This window comes from Anomaloglossus baeobatrachus, chromosome 5, assembly GCF_048569485.1.
Source record: "Anomaloglossus baeobatrachus isolate aAnoBae1 chromosome 5, aAnoBae1.hap1, whole genome shotgun sequence".
Taxonomy (NCBI): domain Eukaryota; kingdom Metazoa; phylum Chordata; class Amphibia; order Anura; family Aromobatidae; genus Anomaloglossus; species Anomaloglossus baeobatrachus.
Window position 1 is genome coordinate 588,689,613 of NC_134357.1, and position 12,215 is coordinate 588,701,827.

At 52.2% G+C, this 12,215-nt stretch overlaps 1 protein-coding gene across 2 annotated transcripts in view; it reads right to left on the reverse strand.

The window, feature by feature from the left end:
- Positions 1-583: 583 nt before the first annotated feature.
- The window catches only part of FOXK2 (forkhead box K2), a 50,760-nt gene continuing 39,128 nt past the window's right edge, over positions 584-12,215 (reverse strand). Inside the window, exons 2-10 of one of the 2 annotated variants that reach the window (XM_075351447.1) lie at positions 4,744-4,938; positions 4,514-4,661; positions 4,282-4,428; positions 3,998-4,191; positions 3,751-3,926; positions 3,360-3,650; positions 2,491-2,700; positions 2,274-2,333; positions 584-1,288 (exon numbers count right to left, since the gene is read on the reverse strand). In XM_075351447.1, coding sequence (XP_075207562.1) covers positions 1,071-1,288; positions 2,274-2,333; positions 2,491-2,700; positions 3,360-3,650; positions 3,751-3,926; positions 3,998-4,191; positions 4,282-4,428; positions 4,514-4,661; positions 4,744-4,938 — 1,639 coding nt within the window. In that variant the 3' untranslated portion in view covers positions 584-1,070. The remainder of the gene's footprint in view (positions 1,289-2,273; positions 2,334-2,490; positions 2,701-3,359; positions 3,651-3,750; positions 3,927-3,997; positions 4,192-4,281; positions 4,429-4,513; positions 4,662-4,743; positions 4,939-12,215) is intronic. The other variant, XM_075351448.1, reaches the window with a different exon arrangement.

A 12,215-nucleotide genomic window follows, 5' to 3' on the forward strand; every position in this document is an offset into this window, starting at 1 on the left:
TTATTTTTTGTTTCCTTTTCGAGGTTTGGAAATATTTTTTTTTCTTTTTCTAAAGGGGACTTGAACAGCAGCCTTTTTTTTTGCCATTTAAACATACACAATATTAAGCAAGATATTTTTTGTGATTTTTTTTTCCTTTTTTAACCTTAGAAGTAAAAGTTTTTCAGGGTGGGGGGGGAGGAAAAGGGTGGGGGGGGGGGTAACATGGGTAAATTAGGCCGGGGCACAGAACACGGGAGGAGAAGGGGAGAGGATGAGGAGTTAAGTGCAGCTCTGATCAAAACTGAGAACAGTTTCTTTTAACAATTTGTTAAACGTCTCTTACGATAATTTTTTAATTTTATTTTTTTTCCTTTTTCCGCTTTCTTTTCTTCTTTCCGTTACATGCACGCTCAAAAACAACAAAAAAAGGGAAAAAAAATTGCTAAATGTAACAGCAAAAAAATAAAAAAAAAATTCTACATTCAGTTTTAAAAAAAAAAAAAAAATAATAATAATTCATGATATTGAAGTGGCTGGAAATTCTGAAATGTACGACCCGTTGCCTTGCTGATCAGGGAAGTTATTGTTTTTTTTTTATTTATTTAAATAAAAAAAAAAAAAACTGCAAAAAAAAGTTGAGTAGGGGGTGATGTCCGTCTTGTGCGAGTCCGGAGGGTCAGGGGGGAGGCGATAGCTGCCGATTGTTGAATAGTTTCCCTTTTGTAGAGGAACAGATGCTAAACCCTACAGCCCCCACCTTTGGGAAATCCCAAAGGTGGGGGTTGTAGTTGAAGAGTCCAACCATGGAGAAATATCCAAAAAAACAAAAATGTATCCAAAAACTTTTTTTTTTTTTTTTTGTATTTTCCGAGACCCCTTCACAGGCCCATCCCCCCAGTTTGGTGAACGGGATAGTTTTTGGCACCTCTGAAGCTGCGCGTTTTCCTTTACATGGAGGTCACTTCCAGAAACGAAGGGGAGGAAAGAAAAAAACGGGGAAAGAACGAAGATAAGAAATAAAAAAAAAAAAGAACGGATGTGTTATCTTCTGTGTTGGCGGCGGAGAAGGAGGGGGGCGGCTGAGGGTCCTATTTTTGGTTGGTGTCTTGTTCGTTGGACGCCGTGGATCCCTCCGTTTTTTGGGCGTTCTCAGGTAGAGATATCACTAGGGCCTCGCCGCCGCGGTCTTCCGCTTTGATTCTCTTGATATCCGGCTGCTCGTTCTGGTCTCCGTTTTGCCTCTTGGTGGGGAGGGAGGCCGAGGCGGAGGCGTGGGTGGCGAGCAGGTGAAGGGGGCTGGCTGCGGCTGTGAGGGGGAGAGACGAGGACGAGTTATACGCTGTGTAAACCCCAAACATAACCATCACCTGTGCTAGAAATTATATGTGTACCCCAAGTAACAGGCCTCTATTTGTGACCCCCCCCAAATAACAGGAATCTATTTGTGACCCCCCCCAAATAACAGGCATCTATTTGTGACCCCCCCCAAATAACAGGCATCTATTTGTGACCCCCCCCAAATAACAGGCATCTATTTGTGACCCCCCCCCAAATAACAGGCATTTGTGACCCCCCCCCCCCCAAATAACAGGCATCTATTTGTGACCCCCCCCCCAAATAACAGGCATCTATTTGTGACCCCCCCCAAATAACAGGCATCTATTTGTGACCCCCCCAAATAACAGGCATCTATTTGTGACACCCCAAATAACAGGCATCTATTTGTGACACCCCAAATAACAGGCTTCTATTTGTGACCCCCCCCAAATAACAGGCATCTATTTGTGACCCCCCCCCCAAATAACAGGCATCTATTTGTGACCCCCCCCCCCAAATAACAGGCATCTATTTGTGACCCCCCCCCCAAATAACAGGCATCTATTTGTGACCCCCCCCAAATAACAGGCATCTATTTGTGACCCCCCCAAATAACAGGCATCTATTTCTGACACCCCAAATAACAGGCATCTATTTGTGACCCCTCCAAATAACAGGCGTCTATTTGTGCATCCCCCCAAACAACAGATGCCTCTTATTTGGGGGGGGGTCACAAATAGACGCCTATTTATGTTCCCCATAATAACAGGCGTCTATTTGTGACCCCAAATCACAGGAGTCTATTTGTGACCCCCTCTCATATGCTGCTAGTTTCTAACCCTCGGTGGGCTGTGGACCCCGGCAGCAGGGCGGCCCCCCGAGCATTGAGGCCCCCCCGTTGCTCGCAGATGTGGCCACCGTGTGGCGCTGTCGCCCCGGCTATGATAAGACAAGACACACACAGCGGCTCCTACCTCGGGCTCCGTTTCCTCGCCATTGCCAGGGGCTGTCAGTCAGGGAGTAGCTGGAGTTTGCTGAAAAAACACATCCAGCTGAAGATGGGACCTGAAGACGGGGCCACGCGTCCGCCCCGCCACCCAATCAGGTCGTGTGATCCACACGTGGACATAAGAGTTACACCCCCCCCCCCCTACCAACAGGACACTATGAACCCCAAAAGCGTCTCCTTACCGGTGGTGACCTGTCCCTGGATGGCGGTGGTGATGGGCACGACGTGCGTCCCGTTCTGGGTGACCGCTTTGATGGGGAGCTGGTGTTGACCTAGAGGCGCTTGCTGCACGATGGTGACCGTCTGGAGGGGGGCGGACGTCGGGGTCTGGATGATGCGGCCGGCCGTGCCGAGCGCCGGGTGACTAATGGCAGGAATTGCTTCTACTTTCACTGAGGAGGGGGAAGAATTGAGAAGGGATCTGCGTTCACCCACGGCAAGCGGAGCGTTCACCCACGGCAAGCGGCGCGTTCACCCACGGCAAGCGGCGCGTTCACCCACGGCAAGCGGCGCGTTCACCCACGGCAAGCGGCGCGTTCACCCACGGCAAGCGGCGCGTTCACCCACGGCAAGCGGCGCGTTCACCCACGGCAAGCGGCGCGTTCACCCACGGCAAGCGGCGCGTTCACCCACGGCAAGCGGCGCGTTCACCCACGGCAAGCGGCGCGTTCACCCACGGCAAGCGGCGCGTTCACCCACGGCAAGCGGCGCGTTCACCCACAGCAAGCGGCGCGTTCACCCACAGCAAGCGGCGCGTTCACCCACAGCAAGCGGCGCGTTCACCCACAGCAAGCGGCGCGTTCACCCACAGCAAGCGGCGCGTTCACCCACAGCAAGCGGCGCGTTCACCCACGGCAAGCGGCGCGTTCACCCACGGCAAGCGGCGCGTTCACCCACGGCAAGCGGCGCGTTCACCCACGGCAAGCGGCGCGTTCACCCACGGCAAGCGGCGCGTTCACTCACGGCAAGCGGCGCGTTCACTCACGGCAAGCGGCGCGTTCACTCACGGCAAGCGGCGGTGTGCGCAGCATCCATCTATCACTGCACTGACCTTTCACCTCCTTGTGGTCTCCGTTCTCTTGAGGCTCTAGTTTGGGTTGGGCCACGACCGCAGTTTGTGCGACCACCGCCGGACCCCCGACCGTGTAGGTGTTCACAGGAGTGAGGCTGGAAACGTTGGTGACAGACACGGCGGGGATCTGGTGAACCACGTGCACCGTCTGCATCACCGTCTGCTGGGACGTGGTCACCGGCGTGGCCACCGTGTAGGTGACTGGTTTAATAGTCTGTGGGAGCTGCCGTTGCACAGTGATGAGGACTGGTTGGCTGGAAAGGGGGGATCCTGCCCAGAAAAAGAGGACACACGATCAGATTCTGTCTGCAGCCACCACTAGGGGGAGCTCCCTGTATACACAGATACAGGATGTACCAACTGTCAGTACCTGGAGCGCTCTGTGCAAACCGTGCTTCCTGGATCACTGCAAGCTTTGGCTGGATGGTGGTGGGCTCGGGCTCCATGGGGACGGGGGAGCCCTCTCTGGACAGGCTCTCCGGGGTTTGGACGCCACTTGAATGTGCAGACAAGACGCCCGAGTGGTTGGGAGACGCTGGTGCACTCCTGAGAGGGGGGTAAGGCACAATTAAACAGTGGATCAGTGAGCTTCGGCCTTTCCTGGCACGGCTCTGTACCTTGAAGACAGCGGTCCTAGAGGGGTCCTGAAGCACGGCACGCCCCGAGGCCTTCGTTTCCTAAACGCTTGCTCTATGAGTTTGCTTTCCGAGGCGGGGTCTATCCTCCAGAAGGAACCTTTCCCGGGCTCCTCCTGGGATCGGGGGACTTTGATGAAATATCGGTTTAGAGAGAGATTGTGACGGATCGAATTCTGCCGGAGAAAAGAGAGAAGACGTTAGAAAAGAGAGAAGACTAGGAGGAGGAGTGGGGGTCCGGCAGTTGCCGCTCGGGGGCGACCCACCTGCCAGCCTTTGTCCGCTGTCCTGTAGTAGGGGTAGTTCTTTGTGATGTGCGTGTAGATGCCGTTGAGCGTGAGCTGCTTGTCCGGGGCCATGGTGATCGCTTGTACTATGAGCTGGGCGTAGGAGTAGGGCGGCTTCGAATCATCCTGAGGACATAGTAGAAGATATTAGGGGACGGGTGGTGGGGGGACCCAGGCGGCCCCTGGGAAGGGACGACACATCATTACTGACCTTCGGGCTGTCTCCACCGGACGCTTCCTTGTCGTTTTCCAGCTGGGAGTTGTCGGCCATGAGGTGGAGGTCCGCAGCGATCACGCGCCCCATTTTATACCCTGATGAGCCGGCGCCCCGAGGACTTGATGGGCAGGAGTTTGCAGCACTGGGGACCAAAAACAAATCACTATGTAATGATACCTTGTAACGGGGGTGATCGGCTGCGCCCCGGTGGTGGAGCCACCTACCTGATGGTTCCGGTGGGGGAGGGCAGCGGACTGATCAGGTGGGCCATGTTGTCTGGAATGTTTATGGTCAGGGGGGAGATCTGCGGCTGCACGGGTTTGATGGGGGACTCGGGCGCCTCCTGCTTCTCCTTCTTGTCGCAGGACAGGGCCGTGAACGTGATCTTGATATTTGTGCTGGGAAACCTGAAGGTGCATCTGTGAGGAGAGAGGGAAAGGGTTAAAAAAAACCGAGGCTGGGGGTCAAGAGGTCAATGGTCAACAACAGAGGCCCTGACCTGAAATATCCCAGCAGCCATACTGGAGCCTGTAAACACCGCTGACATGATATATCCCAGCAGCCATACTGGGGCCTGTAAACACCGCTGACATGTAATATCCCAGCAGCCATACTGGAGCCTGTAAACACCGCTGACATGTAATATCCCAGCAGCCATACTGGAGCCTGTAAACACCGCTGACATGTAATATCCCAGCAGCCATACTGGGGCCTGTAAACACCGCTGACATGCAATATCCCAGCAGCCATACTGGAGCCTGTAAACACCGCTGACATGAAATATCCCAGCAGCCATACTGGAGCCTGTAAACACTGCTGACATGAAATATCCCAGCAGCCATACTGGGGCCTGTAAACACCGCTGACATGAAATATCCCAGCAGCCATACTGGGGCCTGTAAACACCGCTGACATGATATATCCCAGCAGCCATACTGGAGCCTGTAAACACCGCTGACATGTAATAGCCCAGCAGCCATACTGGAGCCTGTAAACACCGCTGACATGATATATCCCAGCAGCCATACTGGAGCCTGTAAACACCGCTGACATGTAATAGCCCAGCAGCCATACTGGAGCCTGTAAACACCGATGACATGTAATATCCCAGCAGCCATACTGGAGCCTGTAAACACCGCTGACATGATATATCCCAGCAGCCATACTGGAGCCTGTAAACACCGCTGACATGTAATATCTCAGCAGCCATACTGGGGCCTGTAAACACCGCTGACATGTAATATCTCAGCAGCCATACTGGAGCCTGTAAACACCGCTGACATGAAATATCCCAGCAGCCATACTGGAGCCTGTAAACACCGCTGACATGTAATAGCCCAGCAGCCATACTGGAGCCTGTAAACACCGCTGACATGTAATATCCCAGCAGCCATACTGGGGCCTGTAAACACCGCTGAGATGCAATATCCCAGCAGCCATACTGGAGCCTGTAAACACCGCTGACATGAAATATCCCAGCAGCCATACTGGAGCCTGTAAACACTGCTGACATGAAATATCCCAGCAGCCATACTGGGGCCTGTAAACACCGCTGACATGAAATATCCCAGCAGCCATACTGGGGCCTGTAAACACCGCTGACATGATATATCCCAGCAGCCATACTGGAGCCTGTAAACACCGCTGACATGTAATAGCCCAGCAGCCATACTGGAGCCTGTAAACACCGCTGACATGATATATCCCAGCAGCCATACTGGAGCCTGTAAACACCGCTGACATGTAATAGCCCAGCAGCCATACTGGAGCCTGTAAACACCGATGACATGTAATATCCCAGCAGCCATACTGGAGCCTGTAAACACTGCTGACATGATATATCCCAGCAGCCATACTGGAGCCTGTAAACACCGCTGACATGATATAACCCAGCAGCCATACTGGGGCCTGTAAACACCGCTGACATGATATATCCCAGCAGCCATACTGGAGCCTGTAAACACCGCTGACATGATATATCCCAGCAGCCATACTGGAGCCAGTAAACATCGATGACATGTAATATCCCAGCAGCCATACTGGAGCCTGTAAACACCGCTGACATGTAATATCCCAGCAGCCATACTGGAGCCTGTAAACACCGCTGACATGTAATATCCCAGCAGCCATACTGGAGCCTGTAAACACCGCTGACATGATATATCCCAGCAGCCATACTGGAGCCTCTAAACACTGCTGACATGATATATCCCAGCAGCCATACTGGGGCCTGTAAACACTGCTGACATGTAATATCCCAGCAGCCATACTGGGGCCTGTAAACACCGCTGACATGATATATCCCAGCAGCCATACTGGAGCCTGTAAACACCGCTGACATGTAATATCCCAGCAGCCATACTGGGGCCTGTAAACACCGCTGACATGTAATAGCCCAGAAGCCATACTGGAGCCTGTAAACACCGCTCACATGATATATCCCAGCAGCCATACTGGAGCCTGTAAACACCGCTGACATGTAATATCCCAGCAGCCATACTGGAGCCTGTAAACACCGCTCACATGAAATATCCCAGCAGCCATACTGGGGCCTGTAAACACCGCTGACATGTAATATCCCAGCAGCCATACTGGGGCCTGTAAACACCGCTGACATGATATATCCCAGCAGCCATACTGGAGCCTGTAAACACCGCTGACATGAAATATCCCAGCAGCCATACTGGGGCCTGTAAACACCGCTGACATGCAATATCCCAGCAGCCATACTGGAGCCTGTAAACACCGCTGACATGAAATATCCCAGCAGCCATACTGGAGCCTGTAAACACTGCTGACATGAAATAGCCCAGCAGCCATACTGGAGCCTGTAAACACTGCTGACATGTAATAGCCCAGCAGCCATACTGGGGCCTGTAAACACCGCTGACATGAAATATCCCAGCAGCCATACTGGAGCCTGTAAACACCGCTGACATGATATATCCCAGCAGCCATACTGGAGCCTGTAAACACTGCTGACATGTAATAGCCCAGCAGCCATACTGGAGCCTGTAAACACCGATGACATGTAATATCCCAGCAGCCATACTGGAGCCTGTAAACACTGCTGACATGATATATCCCAGCAGCCATACTGGGGCCTGTAAACACTGCTGACATGAAATAGCCCAGCAGCCATACTGGAGCCTGTAAACACTGCTGACATGTAATAGCCCAGCAGCCATACTGGGGCCTGTAAACACCGCTGACATGTAATATCCCAGCAGCCATACTGGGGCCTGTAAACACCGCTGACATGATATATCCCAGCAGCCATACTGGAGCCTGTAAACACCGCTGACATGTAATAGCCCAGCAGCCATACTGGAGCCTGTAAACACCGCTGACATGATATATCCCAGCAGCCATACTGGAGCCTGTAAACACCGCTGACATGTAATAGCCCAGCAGCCATACTGGAGCCTGTAAACACCGATGACATGTAATATCCCAGCAGCCATACTGGAGCCTGTAAACACTGCTGACATGATATAACCCAGCAGCCATACTGGGGCCTGTAAACACCGCTGACATGATATATCCCAGCAGCCATACTGGAGCCTGTAAACACCGCTGACATGATATATCCCAGCAGCCATACTGGAGCCAGTAAACATCGATGACATGTAATATCCCAGCAGCCATACTGGAGCCTGTAAACACCGCTGACATGTAATATCCCAGCAGCCATACTGGAGCCTGTAAACACCGCTGACATGTAATATCCCAGCAGCCATACTGGAGCCTGTAAACACCGCTGACATGATATATCCCAGCAGCCATACTGGAGCCTCTAAACACTGCTGACATGATATATCCCAGCAGCCATACTGGGGCCTGTAAACACTGCTGACATGTAATATCCCAGCAGCCATACTGGGGCCTGTAAACACCGCTGACATGATATATCCCAGCAGCCATACTGGAGCCTGTAAACACCGCTGACATGTAATATCCCAGCAGCCATACTGGGGCCTGTAAACACCGCTGACATGTAATAGCCCAGCAGCCATACTGGAGCCTGTAAACACCGCTGACATGAAATATCCCAGCAGCCATACTGGAGCCTGTAAACACCGCTGACATGTAATATCCCAGCAGCCATACTGGGGCCTCTAAACACCGCTGACATGAAATATCCCAGCAGCCATACTGGAGCCTGTAAACACCGCTGACATGTAATATCCCAGCAGCCATACTGGGGCCTGTAAACACCGCTGACATGTAATATCCCAGCAGCCATACTGGAGCCTGTAAACACTGCTGACATGATATATCCCAGCAGCCATACTGGAGCCTGTAAACACTGCTGACATGTAATATCCCAGCAGCCATACTGGAGCCTGTAAACACCGCTGACATGTAATATCCCAGCAGCCATACTGGGGCCTGTAAAAACTGCTGACATGTAATATCCCAGCAGCCATACTGGGGCCTGTAAACACCGCTGACATGATATAACCCAGCAGCCATACTGGGGCCTGTAAACACCGCTGACATGATATATCCCAGCAGCCATACTGGAGCCTGTAAACACCGCTGACATGATATATCCCAGCAGCCATACTGGAGTCTGTAAACACCGATGACATGTAATATCCCAGCAGCCATACTGGGGCCTGTAAACACCGCTGACATGATATAACCCAGCAGCCATACTGGGGCCTGTAAACACCGCTGACATGATATATCCCAGCAGCCATACTGGAGCCTGTAAACACCGATGACATGTAATATCCCAGCAGCCATACTGGAGCCTGTAAACACCGCTGACATGTAATATCCCAGCAGCCATACTGGAGCCTGTAAACACCGCTGACATGTAATATCCCAGCAGCCATACTGGAGCCTGTAAACACCGCTGACATGAAATATCCCAGCAGCCATACTGGAGCCTGTAAACACCGCTGACATGCTATATCCCAGCAGCCATACTGGGGCCTGTAAACACTGCTGACATGTAATATCCCAGTAGCCATACTGGAGCCTGTAAACACCGCTGACATGATATATCCCAGCAGCCATACTGGAGCCTCTAAACACTGCTGACATGATATATCCCAGCAGCCATACTGGGGCCTGTAAACACTGCTGACATGTAATATCCCAGCAGCCATACTGGGGCCTGTAAACACCGCTGACATGATATATCCCAGCAGCCATACTGGAGCCTGTAAACACCGCTGACATGTAATATCCCAGCAGCCATACTGGAGCCTGTAAACACCGCTGACATGTAATATCCCAGCAGCCATACTGGGGCCTGTAAACACCGCTGACATGTAATAGCCCAGCAGCCATACTGGAGCCTGTAAACACCGCTGACATGTAATATCCCAGCAGCCATACTGGGGCCTGTAAACACCGCTGACATGTAATATCCCAGCAGCCATACTGGGGCCTGTAAACACCGCTGACATGAAATATCCCAGCAGCCATACTGGGGCCTGTAAACACCGCTGACATGAAATATCCCAGCAGCCATACTGGAGCCTGTAAACACCGCTGACATGAAATATCCCAGCAGCCATACTGGGGCCTGTAAACACCGCTGACATGTAATAGCCCAGCAGCCATACTGGAGCCAGTAAACACCGCTGACATGTAATAGCCCAGCAGCCATACTGGAGCCTGTAAACACCGCTGACATGTAATATCCCAGCAGCCATACTGGGGCCTGTAAACACCGCTGACATGTAATAGCCCAGCAGCCATACTGGGGCCTGTAAACACCGCTGACATGTAATAGCCCAGCAGCCATACTGGAGCCTGTAAACACCGCTGACATGTAATATCCCAGCAGCCATACTGGAGCCTGTAAACACCGCTGACATGTAATAGCCCAGCAACCATACTGGGGCCTGTAAACACTGCTGACATGTAATAGCCCAGCAGCCATACTGGAGCCTGTAAACACCGCTGACATGTAATAGCCCAGCAGCCATACTGGGGCCTGTAAACACTGCTGACATGTAATAGCCCAGCAGCCATACTGGAGCCTGTAAACACCGCTGACATGTAATATCCCAGCAGCCATACTGGGGCCTGTAAACACCGCTGACATGTAATATCCCAGCAGCCATACTGGAGCCTGTAAACACCGCTGACATGAAATATCCCAGCAGCCATACTGGGGCCTGTAAACACTGCTGACATGTAATATCCCAGCAGCCATACTGGAGCCTGTAAACACCGCTGACATGTAATAGCCCAGCAGCCATACTGGGGCCTGTAAACACCGCTGACATGATATATCCCAGCAGCCATACTGGGGCCTGTAAACACCGCTGACATGTAATAGCCCAGCAGCCATACTGGGGCCTGTAAACACTGCTGACATGCAATAGCCCAGCAGCCATACTGGGGCCTGTAAACACTGCTGACATGTAATAGCCCAGCAGCCATACTGGGGCCTGTAAACACCGCTGACATGATATATCCCAGCAGCCATACTGGGGCCTGTAAACAGTGCTGACATGATATATCCCAGCAGCCATACTGGGGCCTGTAAACACCGCTGACGTGAAATAGCCCAGCAGCCATACTGGGGCCTGTAAACACTGCTGACATGTAATAGCCCAGCAGCCATACTGGGGCCTGTAAACACCGCTGACATGAAATATCCCAGCAGCCATACTGGGGCCTGTAAACACCGCTGACATGATATATCCCAGCAGCCATACTGGGGCCTGTAAACACCGCTGACACGTAATAGCCCAGCAGCCATACTGGGGCCTGTAAACACCGCTGACATGAAATATCCCAGCAGCCATACTGGGGCCTGTAAACACTGCTGACATGAAATATCCAAGCAGCCATACTGGGGCCTGTAAACACCGCTGACATGTAATAGCCCAGCAGCCATACTGGGGCCTGTAAACACCGCTGACATGTAATAGCCCAGCAGCCATACTGGGGCCTGTAAACACGGCTGACATGAAATATCCCAGCAGCCATACTGGAGCCTGTAAACACCGCTGACATGTAATATCCCAGCAACCATACTGGGGCCTGTAAACACCGCTGACATGTAATAGCCCAGCAACCATACTGGGGCCTGTAAACACCGCTGACATGTAATAGCCCAGCAGCCATACTGGGGCCTGTAAACACTGCTGACATGAAATAGCCCAGCAGCCATACTGGGGCCTGTAAACACTGCTGACATGAAATATCCAAGCAGCCATACTGGGGCCTGTAAACACAGCTGACATGTAATAGCCCAGCAGCCATACTGGAGCCTGTAAACACTGCTGACATGTAATAGCCCAGCAGCCATACTGGGGCCTGTAAACACCGCTGACATGAAATATCCCAGCAGCCATACTGGGGCCTGTAAACACCGCTGACATGTAATAGCCCAGCAGCAATACTGGAGCCTGTAAACACCGCTGACATGTAATAGCCCAGCAGCCATACTGGAGCCTGTAAACACCGCTGACATGATATATCCCAGCAGCCATACTGGAGCCTGTAAACACCGCTGACATGTAATAGCCCAGCAGCCATACTGGAGCCTGTAAACACCGCTGACATGATATATCCCAGCAGCCATACTGGAGCCTGTAAACACCGCTGACATGTAATAGCCCAGCAGCCATACTGGAGCCTGTAAACACCGCTGACATGTAATATCCCAGCAGCCATACTGGAGCCTGTAAACACCGCTGACATGATATATCCCAGCAGCCAT